The 20,834-nt window shown below is 40.8% G+C and overlaps 1 protein-coding gene across 1 annotated transcript; it reads right to left on the bottom strand.

Moving 5' to 3' along the window:
* Positions 1 to 9,408: 9,408 nt before the first annotated feature.
* On the bottom strand, positions 9,409 to 20,612 carry CSTA (cystatin A). Its single transcript, XM_024769309.1, has 3 exons — positions 20,332 to 20,612; positions 13,313 to 13,414; positions 9,409 to 9,655 (listed from the first exon to the last, which is right to left on the bottom strand). The coding sequence occupies exons 1-3, from the start codon at positions 20,395 to 20,397 to the stop codon at positions 9,527 to 9,529; spliced, it is 297 nt and encodes a 98-aa protein (XP_024625077.1). The 5' UTR covers positions 20,398 to 20,612; the 3' UTR covers positions 9,409 to 9,526.
* Between the last annotated feature and the right edge of the window lie 222 nt (positions 20,613 to 20,834).

The following is a 20,834-nucleotide window of genomic DNA, read 5'->3' as shown; positions in this document are numbered from 1 at the left end:
TCCAGCGGTTAAGACTCTGTGCTTTCACTGCCACAGGCCGGGGTTCGATCCCAGTTCAGGGAGCTAAAATCCTGAAAGCTGCATGGTGGTGGGCGGGGAGGTAGGACGGGGAAGGTGGGGAGGGAGGGGAATGAACTTTGGGAGAAACTAATAACTAGGGAAAGGCTGGTGAAGTCCAGGCCCTACATGAAGGAACAGCCAGAAGTGTGTGAAGCAGCTGGGGGGAAATCTGTCTCATTTCCCTAAGAAGGGAGACTTGGCATTAATAGCCAGTCCAGCCAGGATCAGTGCATTACTTGGTTCCTAAGGGCTGGAGTCAGATCTCATTCAAACATATCAATGTGCAAATGCAATTCTCTCTTTGCTCAGCTGTTCAACCCACATTCAGTTTCTGTCTCCCTAATCAATCATGCCTTACTTCTCTGAGGACAAATTGTTCCTGTCCGTCTGTCCATCCATCCATCTACCCGTCTATATACTTGTCATGTGATACCATACAAGAGCCCTTTCTAGGGAATACTCTCTGGTTCACAGCTCCTACTTAGAGAGCACTCCTTGGTAGCCCATTTTATACTATGTTGATTGGACCAGGACTGGGCGACTGACCCAAGAACTGCCAAACCTTAAGTTAGCCAGTGTTCTGTGACAAGTCCTGGAGCAAACAGGTGATCAGGACAATACTGTGAAAATGATATACTTAGCAGTGGGAGGTGAAGCTTGAAAAAGAGTGATGATGAGGTACAACAGGGACCAAGACAGTGAGTCCAGTGTTCCGAGAAAGCAGGAGCTGTGAGGATGCACGCCATGAGGCAGAGAAAGGTATATAGAATAGTAAAGAGAATGCCAGTTGGAGCTGGCATAAAGGTGGACAGAGAGAGAGATGCAGACAGCTTCTTGGGGAATAGCTGAGACCCATTAACGATGGGCCCCTAGAGCAAAAACATACCATCACAGCTCCTCGGTTTCTTAGAGCTGCCTTGGATCCTGGTTCTGGCTGTGAGATCCAGTTCTATGTGGGTCCCTCTCTTCCATGAGACCTAGTTGTTTGGAATGAATTCAGATTCCTCAAAAGATACATCTTTATGATAAATCCCTGCATTACATAAAATAAAGTTCTCTTGAACAGAAGGAGCCTATCAAGAACATTCCCAGTGACTCAGGTGGCCAAGCAGTATCTCCCTGTTTAAATAATCCATTGACAGGGCTTCCCTGGTGCCGCAGTGGTTAAGAATCCGCCTACCAATGCAGGGTACATGGGTTCGAGCCCTGGTCCAGGAAGATCCCGCATGCTGTGGAGCAACTAAGCCCGTGTGCCACAGCTACTGAGCCTGCGCTCTAGAGCCCCGCGAGCCACAACTACTGAAGTCTGCGTGCCTAGAGACCGTGCTCTGCAACAAGAGAAGCCACTGCAATGAGAAGCCCACACACCGCGACGAGTAACCCCCGCTTGCGGCAACCAGAGAAAGCCTGCGTGCAGCAACAAAGACCCAATGCAGCCAAAAATAAATAAATTAAATAAAAAAAAAATCCACTGACATTAGGACATTTTTTCTTCATCCAATACTTTCTCATATTGTCATTTAGAGCACAATGGATGTGTTTGGATACCTTGGAAGAAACTCCCCATGGTGTCTGAACTTCAATTCCGGCAAGGGAAGAGTCAGACCAGCATCCAAGATGAGTTTTGGCCTTCTAAGTGAGAAACACGCCAGAAATTGATCAATTCACTCCCTTAGGTAAGTGGAAAAAACCTGTTTCCCAAGAAAGAACAGAGTAGGCATTGCCTACAACCCTGGGCAGAATCATGCCCTCTGAATCTTCAGTTGACCCAATGCACAGTCATTTAACCATGGTCTTTGGCAGAGAATTCTGGAAGTGCCTGACAGATATCTGGGGTTGAGTCCCTCAGCTTTGCAAGGCGAGAGTGCATTCTGTCAGTCTTTCCTTTGGGGTTAGGGAAAATAACTTTTGCAGTAGAGAACAGATTCTTGCTCCCAGATTCCACTTCAAGTTTGGTGGGGGAAATGTTTCAGAAATGTAATTTTTTCCTTTGATTGCAGTGGTTTTGCTAAGAGAAGGCAGATCTTTTGGGGAAAATCCTGCTCCTTTATTTGGATGAGTCCTAAATAGCCAACCAACTTTTGAACACCCTTTCCATCAACAGTTTATCCAGTTGTAGGTCTATTTTCTTTTTTGTTACTCTGGGAATCCCAACAATTTGGGGGGAATACATCTACTCTTTCACACACCACTTCCTTAGCCTTTAAGTAAGCCACTCCCTTTTAAAAAAATCATCTATCTTAAAACTGTTTTTAAAATATTCCAGTTTCTAAATTTAAACCAATTTGCAAACTATAAAGATATATACAAAATATGGATCCAAATGATTATCTCCCCCCAAATGTATTTTTCAACAAAACTTAGTAAATAAAAAATTATTTTCATACTATTTTTATTTTACCTGGTTTAAACAGATTTGGGTCACACTTTCCTACATTTTTTTTTCTGTTCCCATTGTCTATTCTGTTTTTAACCTACTATCAGAAAAATGAAATATTTTAAACTTTGAAATATATTTTCAGTTCCATTAGGGCATTTCCATTAAACCATTTTCTCTTTTCCTTTATATCATAGAGGTATTCAACCCTAGCTAACATTAGAATCACCTGGACTGTTTCCCAGAGATTTTTATTTAATTGGTCTGTAGTGGGGTCCCCATCTAGGTTTTTTTTTTAATTTATAAATTAATTGGTGCTAATATGTAGGCAGGATTGAGGATCACTACACATATTACTTGATCTTCTTTCCTATTTATTCCTATTTATTATTATGTTTTCTTTAACATGAAGTCTACCTAACCAGCAACAGGATATGTTTATCCATTTATTCAAGTTTTTAATTTCTGACAGTGAGGTGCTGTAATTGTCTTTGCATAGGTTCTGTGTGTTCCTCATTAGACTAATTCTTTTTTTTTTTTATAAATGTATTTATTTATTTATGGCTGCGTTGGGTCTTCGTTGCTGCCCGCATGCTTTCTCTAGTTGCGGCGAGCGGGGGCTACTCTTCGTTGTGGTGCACGGGCTTCTCATTGCAGTGGCTTCTCTTGATGTGGGACACGGGATCTAGGCATGCGAGCTTCAGTAGTTGTGGCACGTGGGCTCAGTAGTTGTGGTGCACGGGCTTAGTTGCTCCGTGGCATGTGGGATCTTCCCAGACCAGGGCTCGGACCCGTGTCCCCTGCATTGGCAGGCGGATTCTTAACCACTGCACCACCAAGGAAGTCCCCTCATTAGACTAATTCTTAAACATGTGGTATATTCAGACTTTCTTTATCAAAATCAGCATAAAGTAAAAATAAATCTAACCAATCTGATTATGGAGTTTCATATATCTTTGTCTAGCTCCTCTGTGTATACAGCTATAGATATTTGTGTCCGTGTTTGCATTGTTCAGAAAAAGTTTCTTATTAGGCCAGTGCTATCATGTGGCAGTCCCTGTTCCCTAAAAGCCCTACGATATTAATACTAGCCAGCCAGTGGAGATCTTTTAGATCATTTATTGAACTGAATCTCTATGTGCTAAGAGCTGAAGGCAGATGAATAGAACAGTTTCCTTATTAAGAAACATTTAGAGTTGTCAGTGGTTACAAAAAAAAAAAATCACTATTTCAAGCTCTCACTTACCTCCTTCAGGGGTCAGGATAGCTGAGTAAATGAATTCTGAGCTTGTGTTTGTGAAGTGTATGGATCAAGAGCATTTTTCCTGGAGGCAAACAGCCTGGGATCATATCCTTACTTTACTAACTAGCCATGAGGCCTTGGACAAGTAACTTAACCTCTCTACAGCTCAGTCTTTTGTAAAGAGGAGATAATAATAATAGTTACCTCATGAAGTTGTTATGAGGATTAAATGAGTTATATGTGTAAAGTCTTTAGAACTCTACCTGACACATAATAAGCACTTAATATATACTATATTTTTATTTGGGGGTGGCGGATTGGCAAGTGGCACTAGCAGGGTAGTGAGCAGAGTGCAGAACACAGAGGGAGACATTATTTAGGGCATCTTTAAAACAAATTTCCTCTTCTCTTTCCCCATCCTCCTTTCCCTCCTTTCTCCCTTCCCACCTCTCCCTCTTCTTTCCCTCTCCTTCCTAAACAATTCAGTCCAAAATCCATTAGGTAAGGCCGAGGAAGGATTACTGTGAACAATTATATGCCAATAAAGTAGAATATACAGATGAAGTGGAAAAATATCTAGAAAGACACACTGCTAAAACCAACTTAAGAAGAAATAGTCAATCTAAATAGACCTATAACAAATGGAGAGATTAAATTAGTAGTCAAAAACTTCCCACAAAGAAAAGCCCAGGCCCAGATGGCTTCACTGCTGAATTCTACCAAACATTTAAAGAAGAACTGATAGCAATCCTACGCAACCTCTTACGAAAAATAGAAGAGGGAGGAATGTTTCTCAATTCATTCTATATGAGGCCAGTATTATCTAGATACTAAACCAAAGGCATCAGAAGAAAACTACTGACCAATATCTTTTAAGAATATGGATGCAAAAACCCTCAACAAAATACTAGCAAACCAAATGTAGCACATAAAAAAGAATTATACTCCATGACCACATGAGATTCATTTTAGGAATGCAAAGCTGACTTAATATTCCTAAATCAATTAATGTAATACACTGTATCAATAAAATAAAAAAACAAAACCACATGATCATCTCAATAGATGCAGGAAAAAAGGCATTTGACAAAATCCAATGTCCTTTCATGATAAAAAACACAACATATTACAGAATTTCCTCAGCTTGATAAAGGGCATCTACAAAAACCCCACAGATACCATCATACTTAATGGTGAAAGACTGAATGCTTTCCCCCTAAGGTCAGGAACAAGACAAGTCTATCTACTCTCACCACTTCTACTCAACTTTGTACTGGAGGTTCTAGCAAGTGCAATTAGGTATTTAATTAAAATAAAAGGTATCCAGTTTGGAAAGGAAGAAGTAAAACTATCTCTTTGTAAATGAGCTGATTTGTAGTATATGAAAATTCTAAGGAATATACCAATAAACAAGTTCAGCAAGTTTGAAGAATTCAAGAAAAATTGCATTTTTTAATATACATACAATTAACAAAAATGAAAGTAAGAAAACAATTCCATTTACAAGAACATCAATAGAATAAATTTAACAAAAGAAGTGCAAAATATATACTCTGAAAGCTATAAAACATTCTCAAAAGAAATTAAAGAAGGTGTAAATAATTGGGAAAACATCCTTGTTTATGGATTGGTAGGTTTAATATTGTTTAGATGGCACTACTCCCCAAACTGATCTATAGATTCAACACAATTCCTATCAGAATCCTAGCTGAAATTTGTAGCTAAAATTGTAGAAATTTATAAGCAGATTCTATAATTCATACAGAAATTCAAAGGATCCAGGAGAACCAAAACATTCTTGAAAAAGGACAAAGTTGGAGGACTCACCACTTGTTGATTTCAAAACTTACTACAAAGCAACAGTAATCAAGAAAGTGTGGTACTGGCATGAGATAGACATATAAATTAATGGAATGGAATTGAGAGTCCAGAAATGAACTCATGTGCCTACGATCAACTGATTTTCAACAAGTGTGCCAAGACCAATGTGGGAAAGAATAGTCTTTTCAACAAATCGTGCTGGAACAACTAGATAGCCACATTCAAAAGAATGAAATTGGATCCTTACCTCATACTACTTACAGAATTAACTCAAAAGTTATCAAAAACCTAAATATAAAAGCTAAAACAACACAACTCTTAGAAGAAAACAGGAGTAAATTATCATGAGCTTGAGTTTGGCAAAGAATGCTTAGATCTGACACCAAATGCAAGAGCAACAAAAGAAAAAACAGATAATTTGGATTTCATTAAAATTAAAATCTTTTGTGTTTTAAAGAACACTGTTGGGGACTTCTCTGGTGACTCAGTGGTTAAAAATCCGCTTGCCAATGCAGGGGCCCTGGTTAGAGCCCTGGTCCGGGAAGATCCCACATGCCATGGAGCGACTAAGCCCGTGTGCCATAACTACTGAAGCCCGTGCGCCTAGAGTCCATGCTCCACAACAAAGAGAATCCACTGCAACGAGAAGCCCGTGCACTGCAACGAAGAGTAGCCTCTGCTCGCGGCAACTAGAGAAAGCCCGCGTGCAGCAACAAAGACCCAAAGCAGCCAAAAAATTAATTAATTTTTAAAAAAGAACACTCTCAAGAAGTGCAAAGACAACCACAAAATGAGAGAAAATATTTGCAAATCATATATCTGATAAGTTACCTGTATCCAGAATATGCAAAAACTACAACTCAATAATAAAAAGACAAATAACCCAATTTAAAAATAGACAAAGGATCTGAATAGCCATTTCTCCAAGGAAGGTCTGCAAATGGATGATAAGCTCATGAAAAGATGCTTGATGTCATTAGTCATCAGGGAAATGCAAATAAACACCATGATAAGATACCACTTCACACTCACTAGGATGGCTAGACTCAAAAAGTCAGGTAATAACAAGCATTAATGAAGAAGTTGGAGAAATCCAAACCCTCATATACTGCTGGTGGGAATGTAAAATAAGGCAGCTGCTTTGGAAAAGAGTTTGTAAGTTCTTTGAACATTTAAACATGGAGTTACCTTATGAACCACCAATTTTACTCTTAGGTATATACCCAAGAGAAAAGAAAACATTTGTATACACAAAAACATATACACAAATGTTTATAGCAGCATTGTTCATAATAGTCAAAAGGTGAAAGCAACTCAAATATCCATCAACTGATGAATGAATAAACAAAATGTAGTATGTCCATAAAATGGAGTATTATTTGGCTATAAAATGGAATAAAATATTGGTATATGCAACAACATGGATGAACCTTGGGTCTCGTCCGTGCTGAGACTCAAAGGCATTTCCTATGTGGCTCCCGGCAAACCTTGAAAATATTTATTAAGCGAAAAAAGCCCATTACAAAAGATCATATATAATATGATTCCATATATATGAAATGTCTAGAATAGGCAAATCCATAGAGACAGAAAGTAAGTAAATTAGTGTTTGCTTAGGAGTGGGGGTGTGGAGAAGGATGGGGGCTGACAGTTCATGGAGTTTCTTTTTGAGGTGATGAAAATGTTCTAAAATTCGTGGGGCTTCCTCGGTGTCCCAGTGGTTAAGACTTCGCCTTCCAATGCAGGGCGTGCAGGTTCGATCTCTGGTCAGGTAGCTAAGATGCCACATGCATTGTGGCCAAAAAAACAAAACACAAAACAGAAGCAATATTGTAACAAATTCAATAAAGACTTTTAAAAAATGGTCCACATCAAAAACAAAAATCTTTTTTAAAAAAGTTCAAAAATTTGCTGTGGTAAGGGTTTCACATATTTTTGAATATACTAAAAACGACTGAATTGTATACTTTGGGTGAATTGTATGGTATATAAATTATATCTCAATAAAAGTGTTAAATAAGAAAGAGAAAAATGGCAATTAAGTGGAACACAAAGTTTTGGACTGGATCTTTTTGCAATAAAGGACATTTTTGTGGTAACTGGGGAAATTTGAATGTTGTCTGGAAAATTAGATGTTAACAAATGTTTTGATGCCGAAACCCGGCCTCTATGCACCAGCACCAAATTGCATCTCATAGACAGAGTTTTGGATGAAGTAGAACAGAATAGCTTTATTGCCTTGCCAGGCAAAGGGGCCCACAGTGGGCTAATGCCTTCAAAATTGTGTAGCCCAACCCAGGGGGCTTGTGAGGAGTCTTATAGTCAAGGGGTGGGGTTGCTGATAAGGATCAGGGTGCCTGCAGGACCTGCATTCCTGCAATCTAGAGATCATCTGGCATCAGGTGGTATTGAACTGTGATCTTCTATCTGGAGGAAGAATGCTTCACCAAGTAGTTAACGTCTTCAGTCTGGTGTGGATTTTAGTTCTGCAGAAGAGCTCAAAGATATTGTCATGTATATCCCTTGAGGAGGAACCAGGACCCTGCCCAAAGGCTGCACTATTGTTTCTTTTTAAAAAATTAATTAATTAGGGCTTCCCTGGTGGCGCCGTGGTTGAGAGTCCGCCTGCCGATGCAGGGGACATGGGTTCGTGCCCCGGTCTGGGAAGATCCCACATGTCTTGGAGAGGCTAGGCCCGAGAGCCATGGCCGCTGAGCCTGCACGTCTGGAGCCTGTGCTCCGCAATGGGAGAGGCCACAACAGTGAGAGACCCGCATACCGCAAAAAAAAAAAAAATAATTAATTAATATTTTTGGCTGCTTTGGGTCTTTGTTTTTGCGCACAGGCTCTCTCTAGTTGTGGTGAGCTGGGGCTACCCTTCGTTGCAGTGCACGGGCTTCTCCTTGATGTGGCTTCTCTTGTTGCAGAGCATGGGCTCTAGGCACGCGGGCTTCAGTAGTTGTGGCACTCGGGCTCAGTAGCTGTGGCTTGTAGGCTCTAGAGCACAGGCTCAGTAGTTGTGGTACGCGGGCTTAGTTGCTCCGCGGCATGTGGGATCTTCCCAGACCAGGGCACAAACCTGTGTCCCTTGCATTGGCAAGTGGATTCTTAACCAGTGCGCCACCAGGGAAGCCCTGCACTATTGTTTCTTGACTCCTCCTCCCTTCTTCACATCCCCCTCCCTTCCCAGATTAGCAATAGTTTGAACCTGCCCTTTGGAACTCAGGGAAGGTCATGGAGGTTGAATGAAGCCTATTTCCTACAAACAAGAAACAGGGGACACAGAAAGGCTTTGGTGCCCAGGAGCCCCATGGGGTCTTGCTTGGTTCCAGGTTCAGTGTTAATTTCCTGATTTTAGTGGTTATATTTCAGTTTTTCAGGAGAATGTACTTGTTTGTAGGAGGTGCAAAATGCAAAATTTGTTGGTGATGGAACGTCACTGTAGATAACTTACTCTCAAATGTCCAGGAAAAAAGTTTTGGGGGGGCAACTTATCTGTAAGTTTGAGATTGTTTTAAAATATAAATATGCTTAATAAAATACTTGATTTAATTTTAAAATGTGAGAGTAGAGGTGGAGCGTTGAATTCTGAGCAGCCCCAGGGCACTGATAACCCAAGATCTGGCCTGCCAATGGTGGGAGTGGTGGTGGTTTTATCCTTTAGCTAGTTGCATTAGGCCTCCGTAATTTTTCTAAGATTTCCAACTGACATCAGTTTGTATGGAATTTCTACTCTCAAGCTATAGCATTTATTTTGAGAAAGAAAAAGTAATTTTACTCTTATATAAAATAGACAAGAGGGCTTCCCTGGTGGCGCAGTGGTTGAGAATCTGCCTGCTAATGCAGGGGACACAGGTTCGAGCCCTGTGTAAAAAAAAAAAAAAAAAAAAAAAAAACAGACGAGAGCTAGTAGAAGAGATTAATTTATTTGAAAAGGAATACTTCTTTATTGATAGTTACATTTATTAGCAGGGGCCATTAATCAGGAGACAGTGGAAAGAATCGACTGCTTTCAGAACATGTCGCTAGAAGCCGGTGAGCTCGTCATCCTTGCTTTTGTCAGCCTGGTAGCCAGTAAGTGCCAAAGTCTGATTTTGTTGAGGAAGGCTCTTGAATACTTTTATGTGCATATAACGATCATTACCTACTCGTATCTGGAAGTTAAAAAAAAGAAAAAAAGAAAAAGGAGATTCATTCACACGGATCCATGTCAAATGAAAGATCTACAGACCTATAAAGATGTAGCTGCAATAAGCTCTTTTGGAATAGCATTCCTAGACCACCATTCTTAGACCCTTAGTTTACATAAACCTTCTATCTTCTTTTATGAGAGAAAGGGCAGGCTAAAGGCATGGCAAGAGACATAGGTCCTAGGTTTATTTTATTTTATAGTTTACTATATTCTGTGCACAAATGAAAGTCCAGAGTTGCATTTCATTTTCAAAGATGCACAGATCAAGAAAACAAGTGACAGTCTTTTTGATGTTTCCATTTTCCGACTCCCAAATTGGGATACTTTGTCACATGGTTTGAGCAAGGAGAAGAAAATCGGAATTGCCCTAGAGAATTTGGGATGTGTGGTTCCCATATCTATATTAGAACCTGCTTTATAAATGCCCATAGGTAAAACTGAGCAGGGCCCAGGGGTGTAGAGTCTAGTTTCCCTTCTGAAGTAAAGGGATCTTGCTGGGAAATCATTGGTATGAAGATTGAAATGGTAATCTGGGCATGAATCTGGGACCTGGAAAACTATGGTAAGAATTCCAACTTTTGTTCTTGGTTCAGACAGTAAAAGTTTTGTCTTTGAATAATATTTATTGTGCTCTGATGTCCCTTCCTAACCTAATTTTATTTTATTTAAAAAAATTATTATAGAAGGATGGCTTTATTTCCCTGTGCTGTACAATATATCCTTGTAGCATATTTATTTTTTTTTTTATTTTTTTTTTTTTTTTTTTTTTTTTTGCGGTACGCGGACCTCTCACTGCTGTGGCCTCTCCCGTTGCGGAGCACAGGCTCCAGACATGCAGGCTCAGCAGCCATGGCTCACGGGCCCAGCCGCTCCGCGGCATGTGGGATCCTCCCGGACCGGGGCACGAACCCGTGTCCCCTGCATCGGCAGGCGGACTCCCAACCACTGCGCCACCAGGGAAGCCCGCATATTTATTTTATACTTAGTAGTTTGTACCTCTTAATCTCCTACCCCTATCTTGCCCCTCCCACATTCCCTCTCCCCACAGATAACCACTAGTTCATTCTTTATATATAAATCTAACTAAACTAATTTTAATAAATGTCATTTATCAAATGTTTACCATGAGTCAGACACTATGATGACCATCTTATATACTTGATTATATTTACATTTTGTTCCAGGCAAGAAGAAAGGTGGAACAAGGACCATTTTACAGATGCAGAGCAGATTAAGAGAGATTAAGTAATTTTTCATAAATCTGTCAGCTAATAAGTGACAAAGCCAAACTTCAACATCTGTGTTAGTTTCACTCTATGGGGTAACATTTCAAAAACATTTATTCTGTGCTTGGAACAGGGCACCAGCTTTTGCATACATTATTAGAGGCAGCACAGCTAATAGGTAAGTATCAGACTACTTGGGTTCAAATTCTGGCTGTGCTCTTATAGTATTGTGACCTTTGTTAGTTAGTTCACCTCCCCAGGGGGCAATTTTCTTATCAGCAACAGGAAGGAAATGATCATACTTACAGACATGTTGAGAGGATTAAATGAGATAATACACGCCCAGCTCTTAGGACAGTGCCTGGCACATTGTGAGTGCTTAGTAAACTTCTTTTCTTTTTTAAAAAAATTTTTATTTATTTATTTGGCTGTGCCGGGTCTTAGTTGTGGCACACTAGATCTTTGTGGCAGCATGTGTGATCTTTAGTTGTGGCATGTGAACTTTTAGTTCCCTGACCAGGGATCAAACCTGGGCCCCCTGAAATGGGAGCATGGAGTTTTATCCACGGACCACCAGGGAAGTCCCCATAAGTGCTTAGTAAATTTCTAGTTCATTTATTCCACACAACACCCTGCAAAGTAGGTTATTATTACTCATGTTGTGAAGCTAAAGGAATTAAGGCTCAGAGAAGATGAGGGACTGTAGATCGCACAGGTTTTAACCAGTCAAACAAGCCGAGTAAATGTTCAAACCCAGGACTGACACCAAAGCCTACAATCCTTCCATTTTACCACCTGCCTCTTGACAGGTACCTGAGAAAAACAAGAGGAAGTCACATCACCAGCCAGATCTGAAATCCAGAGAGTGAGTGTCTCAGATCAAAGAGGTCAACAGCTAGATGGCCAGGAAGTAAGGAGGAAACTGTGGTCAGTGACTTTAATCCCATAGGAGAAATTTGATAGCAGATGGAGGGTGAGGTAGGGAGGGAAGGGGACTGTGGTCTTAAGGGAAGAAATTTCCAAGATAGTTTTCTGATGGGCCTTTTAAGAAATGTGTGAGCTGGTTAGTATGTGAAATTTTTGTACCTGGATTAATCATAAATTATTAAAATAATGATCCCGATTTTGATGGAATGTTTCTTATCTTTGAACAAAACCACTTTTAACTAGAAACCATTCTTTTCTAGCTGTGAAGAAAGCAGGAAGGGAGGAAACAAGACCATTGCTTTCTGAGGACAAGGCAGGATCTCACCCCTGTGTAGCACCCCAGCACCTGGCATGTACCAGGACCTCAAATGCGGTAGGACTGGGCTGATTTTTGTGTGTGTGTGTGTGTGAATTCTGTTTTATTTATTTTTTTATACAGCAGTTCTTATTAGTTATCTATTTTATACATATTAGTGTATATATGTCAATCCCAATCTCCCAATTTGGGCTGATCTTTTCACGTGACCCAGTCTTGTAATTTTTTCATGCAGAGCTGCTTAACAACACATTTTATTTTTTTTGCTGAAAACATTTTAAAAAATTTTGTATCTTAAGTGGTTAATTGTTTGTTAAAGAGAAATAAGCCGGATTGTGCCATCGTCAAGTAGGTTAGTAAAGGTTAAGTAAATACATTTGAATGTCTGTTGTAATTATTTACGAAGTGAGAATTATCATCTTCTCAATACAAAAGGTTGAAAATGGCTTCCAAATATCCATGGTTGATTTGTTGGATTGGTTCCCTCTCAATAACTTCACAAAAGTTTTCTTCATTTAGAACTGGATCAGTGCATCACTTAATTTTCTGATATAACTACAAAATTAATTTTTAAAATACTTTTAATACTCCACTGCTTCAAACTACACCTATAGTGCCACAAGTTGAAACTAGTTATTTGAGTTACAAAAATAATATATTTAAATTATATTAATCAAAATGCTTATTTAAAGGGCAAAAGTTGTTTTAAATTATTTTCCCAGCTAATGATTCAAATCATTCCTTAAACCCATTTAATTTAGACACGTAGAATCACAAAGCTTTGAGATGGAATAAACTTCAAGATAGCATCTGGTCCAGCCCCACATCTTTAGGATCCTAGGATCCCACATGAAGATGCCATGGCCACAAGCTAAGCATGCTCTGAATTCTGAAGTCTTTTTCTATACATTTTCTGGAAATTAAGTTAAGAATTAATATAAGAAAGCTTTCTAAATTCACAAGAAAAAGATGATATACCATCATCTGCCAAGTTTGAGAGTTTACCACTTGGGCAGTACCATGCTAGGTAGGCATCTTGATTTAGGACAAGGAGAAAGAACAAATTATAAGGTAGGGGCGACAGGGAGCATTGCATAAATTGAAGATACAACAATATCTTTTAGTGCTAAAGGGAATGTTGAACTCTAACCTTAATGTAGTAATTAATTCCAGCAACCACTTGAGTTTTATATTCCACAGCTTCGAATTCTTCATAAGTCTCATTTGTTTTTTCTTCAAGCTGTGGTTTAACCTTAAGAAAAGAGTATGAAATAAAAGTCATATTTTTATGGCAAGACAAGAGAAATTTAAACAACAACAACAAAATCTCTCTGCCCTTTGGCCTCCCTTCTCCCCCCACTTTGCATTTTGTATTTGCATTATGCATCGGCCAAACCACTCCCATCAGCAGGAATACCTGTTCAACCATAAAGAGTAACATGGTCCTAGCATCGACAAGACAATTCCTTAAAAGATAGCATCCCTCCTCTATCTTGTAAGGAATCACATGACCCACCACCATGCTGCTTAGATCTGGATTAAATAAACTGTCAACTATACATCATTTGATGTACAGCCCTCAGTCTCGAAAAACATATATCTGCCTTGACTTCTAATGGGTAGAACAGTTCTCAGAGCTTTCTGAGATGTTGTTCTTCCTGAGTTGTAATCCATAATTTGGCTCGAAAAAATTTCCCATTTCTTTCTTAAATCAACTGATTAATTTTTTGTTGACTAGAGGAAACAAATTACCAAGGCTATATCGAACTCCATTTATGTGATTTACAAATCTGTTAAATATGTATTTACAAATAGGTAAACATGTCTTTGATTAATAAAAATGGGAGACCATAATTACTATTTCATTACAAATTTTTTTTTATTTTGAAATAATTTCAGACTCAAAGTTGCAAAAATAGTATAGCATATCTCAAGGCCCTTACTTTAATCACACCCACAAGTCCCTTTGCCATGCAAGGTAACATATTTAAGGGATTCAGGGATTAGGACGTGGACATCTTTTTTTTTTTTTTCAGAAGATGTTTGGGGTAGGAGTTTATTAATTTAGTTATTTATTTTTGCTGCGTTGGGTCTTCATTTCTGTGCGAGGGCTTTCTCTAGTTGTGGCAAGCAGGGGCCACTCTTCATTGCGGTGCACGGGCCTCTCACTATCGCAGCCTCTCTTGTTGCGGAGCACAGGCTCCAGACGTGCAGGCTCAGTAGTTGTGGCTCATGCGCCTAGTTGCTCCGCAGTATGTGGGATCTTCCCGGCCCAGGGCTTGAACCCGTGTCCCCTGCATTGGCAAGCGGATTCTTAACACTGCGCTACCAGGGAAGCCACAGCCCATAACATTTTATGTGCATATACAGCTTTAGTCAGGCCTCCAGTGCATCTAGGGTTCTCCCAAGGCCACACAGTCCTTCCCATCAGTGGGCAAGCATTTTGAAACCTTTTCTATTTGTGCCTCGGCTTGGGTACCAGATTGCTTTCAAAGATCTAGACATTTGCAAACTCTTTGAGTTCTCAGACCATTTTTGAAAGGCAAACACTTCTCCGACCACTACCCATTTCTCCTGTAACATTCAGAATAGATGGGAGGAATGTGATTGCTTTCTTGAGATGGAAAGTGAGGTTGAAAAGTGGAGAAAGGAAGGAAAAAAATAGTGAAGAAAAAAAAGAAAGAAAGAAATGGGAAGAGGTAGGGCGCAGGAGAGAGAAGAGAAAAGTGGACAAGCATGCAGAGAGAATGAGTAAGGGAAGAGTTCAGTGTCTTATTGTTCCCCCCTACCTAATCCTTTTGAGCCTTTTGAGCCACTGGGTACCAGTCAAGTTAGGAGCTGCGGAAGGGTTAATCTCTACACAAGACCCCAAATTATCTATTTAAGCCTCATTTTGCAGATGAGGAGCCTAAGGCTGTGAGGAGAACATGACTGCTAATGGCTGAAAAATTACTGATTATAGTTATTTGGCATTTTAAATGCCTTGAATAGTGAGTATCTGATTTATCTTTTTTTTTTAAACTATGTATCAGACATTTTTATTTCTATCTGTCCTAGAAACACATCCAAATCTGTAACCTTTCCATTGTATCTATGCAGTCCACAAGTCCAGAATTTTCCATCAGAGAGTTGATTTCAAATGTCCTGGTTTGTTTCTATAAGTGCTCTGGCACCTATCAGACTGCGTGCCTTGATTGCAGGCTCACTGTACTTATAACCCGTAGCCCTGCTCCCCCTTTCCAGTAAAACAGATCGGTATTGCTCTACTGTTGGATGCTATGAACCTGGGATGATGAGATTTCAGGTGAGCAGGAGGAAAAGGGGCAGAGTTGGAAGGAGCTGATCAGTGAAACCTTATTCAGAAGGCAGGTTGTTGTTGAAAGACCCCCCAGGACGGGTGCTAGGAGGGTGAAGGGCACCTGGGAATGGTGGTCCAGAGTCTGGTGGTAAACAGACAGACATTGAGCTGAACACAGTTGGCATTCACCTTCCTCCGCCTGCCATGCATGGTGGTGGTTGAGGTGCTGAAGGGAACAGTGTAGGTTTGTTACTTGGGTCCCAAGCAGGGGAAGGATGCTTCCAGGGAGGAGCGCCTGGTAAAATGCAGTTACCCCAGAGCTGTTCAAGCATTTCTTGTTGCTGCAGAGCATGAATCTCGGTAAGCTGCTAGTTCTCCAGGATCTGAGGATTTAAGCCACACTGAACCCAAGACCCAGGCTACCTGTAATCATTCTGCAGAAACACTTGGACTATGCATAATTTAGGAAAATATGCATAGAAAGATAATGGTGGCAGCATGGATAGGTCATATTTGGGAAGTTTTAGAGAGTAACAAAGGAGAGTTTGGGTAGCAACATGAGAGTACAGTAGGGTTGGTGAGAGGTGATTTGTGGACATTTGTCACCTGTGTTTTGAGGGCAGGGGATGTATGGGGCAAGGCACCCAGTATGCAAGAAATGATGGCACCTGGCTTAAGGAGTTCAAAGTCTTAGATTGGAGAAAGGAATGAGATCAACAGGGGATAAGTAATTCAGGGCATTCTAGAACAAGATAGCTGCAATCTTTTTTTCTTTTTTTTTTTTTTTTTTGCGGTATGTGGGCCTCTCACTGTTGTGGCCTCTCTCGTTGTGGAGCACAGGCCCGGACGCGCAGGCTCCGCGGCATGTGGGATCCTCCCAGACTGGGGCACGAACCCGTGTCCCCGGCATCGGCAGGCGGACTCTCAACCACTGCACCACCAGAGAAGCCCAGCTGCAATCTTTTAAGAGAAAGAACTGAAACGCCATCTGGTTGGGCCATGGGGATGGGACGGATTGAGAAACTGAGGAGAGAGAAGGTCCAGATCCACCTCTGTGGGGTTTCTAGAAAAGGATCAACAGGATATGACTGAAAGGATGTCCTTGCAGCCCTAGGGTCCTACTGTGGTTGTTCACTGGCATGAATCTGTAGATGTGTAATGGGTGAGTTTTCTGTGTTTCTACATCTTCCTTGAGCAAAGTTCTCTGAACCTGGAGTAGAAGCTGAGGAGGAAGTTGTGGCAGTGGGAGTGACCTCTAATTAAGGACTGGAATGCCAGAGCTCATGAAGCCATGGAAATCAGGGGTAGAGGAGAGTATGAAACCACCCATCATGCGATCCAGCTGGGTGAGTGATAGAGTGGGCCTAGGCATGCTCTGATGAAGATGGGAGGTGAGTGTCTGAAGGATTCTGGTGTGGATGAATGGCAGGTTCTCTGGACGTGAGGACAATGGGAGAGGTGACTGATGAGGGGGCTGTAGTCAGAGAGGAGAACACAGATTTGTGGGCAAGAGCCATGACATGCTAAGCTCCTGGATGTGTCCATAATGATATGCAGATGGGGTGTTTGTGTGGTGTCCTGGCAGACAAAAAGCATGATCTGTGTGTATGCCAGGAATGGTATTCAGCAGTCATGTTTGACTTAGGTGTATGTGTGTGTGTGTGTGTGTGTGTGTGTGTGTGTGTGTGTGTATGTTTTGTGTGTATGCATCTGTGCATGTGTAATAATAGCCCTTATTTCTAAAACTAATTATTGAAATAACATTTCCTTCCTGCACATAAACATACTCAGAATTCTCATCCAATGGTCTTTTACATATGGCATAAGATAATGGATCAGCCATAATGATCCAGAGGCTTTTGCCAGTGGGCCATTCATTTGCTCCTTAATTATGGCTTTTTATGGATGGGGCCATGTTTGGCTCTTTATTTCCTTGTGTGTATCCATTTTCTCCAATCTATTTTACAAATTTCTCTGAGGGTAGGGACATTTTTTATGTCCCTTCTCTCCCTATAGCAATTCACACAGTACTGTGTACATAATCAGTGTTTTCTTTCTTTCTTTTTTTTCTTTTTATTTTGGCCACACTGTACGGCTTGTAGAGTCTTAGTAGTTCCCGGACTAGGGACTGAACCTGGGTCTTCAGCAGTGAGAGCACAGAGTCCTAACCATTGGACCTCCAGCTAATTCCCAAATCAATGTTTTCTGAATGAAGAAACCAGGCTTGTTTTCCTTCGTGACAACTTGTCTCCCCAAATAGGAAAGAGGAAAGAAGAGGGGCATAGAGAATCTTTGGAAGAGGGGGTTTTTTCCACATGTACTCTGGACCCAAGTACTAACAGCCTTTAGTACCTGATACCAGCATTACCTTCCAGTCTCTGTTATCTTCAGAATGGAGAAACTCCTTTCTTCTGCCTTCAAAAATGTTCAAGTCTTCTCAACCCCAAGCCTTTTGTTGTTTTTTTTTTTTTCCAAGCCTTTTGTTTGATTTTCTTCTCTTTCTGAACTGATCCAACCTCTCTCTTTCATTATGATGTCAAATTCCTTGAACATGCAGTCATCATTTTTCTGATGCTTTCCCCTCTCTATGGGATGACCTTCCCCTCCTTCAGGCAAAAATCTGAAGTAAACAATTGTAATGCCTCACCTATGCACATTGCTTTCTCGTTTCCAAGTCACGCCCTGCGGGATCTTAGTTCCCGACCAGGGATTAAACCCATGCCCCCTGCACTGGGAGCTCAGAGTCCTAACCACTGGACCACCAGGGAATTCCCTCCAAGTCATTTTTATGCAGGTGCTCTCATTAATCCTTACGGCTCTGAGGTCGAAGGGCAAGAGGTGTTATTTTCATTTCACAGATGAAATTGAGATTCTTTGCCCACCCTCTGATTTTAGAAAGCCCATCTCCCATAGGCCTCTCAGAATACCCTGTATCTGTAGTACTGCAGGCAAGTGAGGTCATGGACAGCCTGGGCATCACCAGAGCTGGTTAGAAATGCAGAACCTCAGGCCCACCCCAGACCTACTGAGTCAAAATCTGGTCTTTTTTTTTTTTTTTTATTGTGGTACGCGGGCCTCTCACTGTTGTGGCCTCTCCTGTTGCGGAGCACAGGCTCCGGACGCGCAGGCTCAGTGGCCATGGCTCACGGGCCCAGCCGCTCTGCGGCATGTGGGATCTTCCCGGACCGGGGCACGAACCCGTGTCCCCTGCATCAGCAGGCGGACTCTCAACCACTGCGCCACCAGGGAAGCCCCAAAATCTGGTCTTTTAACAAGACCTCCGGTGACCTGTGTGCACATTCAAGTTTGAAAACACTGACAATACAGGGATTTGAATGAAGGCATTAATAACTTAATATTACCTTCTTCAAGAAAGAAAAAGTGACAAGGTATTTACTTTTTTTTTTTTTTTACTCTTAACATGGGTGAATCATCTAATTTATTATTAGCTATTTCCTTTGAAAACTTGCATCTGGATTACTGTATCCTTTGGAATGTGCACTTTCTAAGACACCTTGTATTTTGGTGTCTAATTGAAACTTTTGATCTAATATTCTTTCACATATATTTATTCACATTATTGTAGAGTAACTACTTTTTTAAAAGAACTCTTGAGAGGGAAATACTTAGCCCCACAGAATGAGTGGTAGAATTTCAGGCATCTGCTCTCTTAGAGAGCTTCTCAGTGCCGTAACATAGAGAATCCCATCTCTTCCACTTACACAAGAAGCTAATCTTTGCCAAACAGTGTCATAGAATGAAGTTTCAGTGAGAAAAAGCAAGAAGGAATGATACAAGAAAATAGGGCGACAATTTACAAACCTAAAATAGAAATTTATATACTTTTTCTTTTCATAAAATATGCAATACAATAAATTTTTATTATATAGGTAATGGCTAACCAGACAACACTTAGAAAAATGTATTAACCTGCTAAACACATTGAATTCTATTTTCACCATAATGAATCTTGGAATCACCATAGACTATGCCACTTCTCTACTAGTTTAATCATCTTCCAAATACTAAAACATTGAGTCAGATTTGTAGGAGGTTTGTAAGTGGATCATCTTTATGATATTGCTCTTCATTCAATCTATTAAAATTTTTTTCCTGTAGTGCATTTGATGTCTAGTTCATCAATTGTTTTGTTTTTTTTTACCATAAGCAGTTTCTTTTTTTTTCTTAATTAATTAATTTATTTATGTCTGCATTGGGTCTTCATTGCTGTGCACAGGCTTTCTCTAGTTGCGTCGAGCGGGGGCTACTCTTCGTTGTGGTGCGCAGGCTTCTTATTGTGGTGGCTTCTCTTGTTGCAGACCACAGGCTCTAGGTGCGCGGGCTTCAGTAGTTGTGGCATGCAGGCTCAGTAGTTGTGACACACGGGCTTAGTTGCTCCAAGGCATGTGGGATCTTCCTGGACCAGGGCTCAAACCTGTGTCCCCTTCATTGGCAGGCAGATTCCTAACCACTGTGCCACCAGGGAAGTCCCTAGTTCATCAACTGTTAACAACCTCAGACTTTAATTACATGTTGGCTCCACTTGGTGAGAATAGAAAAGTTTCATTAGAAACTGAATTAGTAATCCTAGAACCATACATTGTAAGAGCCTTAGAGATGATCCAATAAAAATTCTTCTTTTACAAATGGGGAACCTGAGGCTCAGAGAAGAGATATGACTTGCTCAATATCACTCTCACATTTAGAATTATCAGAGGTTTCATCTGAAAAACTTTTCAGTTGTAAGGAAACCTGAACGAAACCACACATTTCCCCGTATTCTGGTTTTGATGTTCACCCACACATTTAACACAGGGCCAACCTAAACCAAGATTTGGGATCAAACCTTTTCATGAGCTGCATCCACTCACCGTGTTAGCGATCTCCTGGATTTCTGGAGTGGCAGCTTTGGCTTCAGTTAAGCCTCCACATATCATTTTGGCTAACTGCGTCTTTTCAGGGCGGGATGCTGGCGCTGAAGTGGTCAGGTAAGGGTGGAGGCTCTGGTTTTTAAAGAAGGTGTTGTTCACAAGCTCCACCTGTAGAATGTTTTATTTTCCTCAAAGAACAAAAGGCAAAGGGAAAATACATCTTGAAGGGACAAAGGGAGTATGTCTTGAAGTAAGTCTTCTTGCTTCCTCAGCAGAATATGCTAGCAGGAGCTGGCAAGAAGGAGGGGCTGTGGAGGAACAAGTGGGTGTGTACAAGGCGTAGTGCTGGAACAAGAGTCAAACTTCCCTGCGTTCTCTTTGACCTTGGTTCCATCCTGTTGCATCTGAAGTATGAAATCCTAAACCACAACCAGAGAGTTTCCCAATGTTTAACTTCTAACAAAAACTTTATTTTTTAAAGGAATATTTTTTTAATAATGTCA

The sequence above is a fragment of the Neophocaena asiaeorientalis genome, unplaced genomic scaffold (assembly GCF_003031525.2).
Source record: "Neophocaena asiaeorientalis asiaeorientalis breed wild unplaced genomic scaffold, Neophocaena_asiaeorientalis_V1.1 scaffold671, whole genome shotgun sequence".
Classification (NCBI taxonomy): Eukaryota; Metazoa; Chordata; class Mammalia; order Artiodactyla; family Phocoenidae; genus Neophocaena; species Neophocaena asiaeorientalis.
This window is presented reverse-complemented; position numbering and strand designations above follow the sequence as displayed.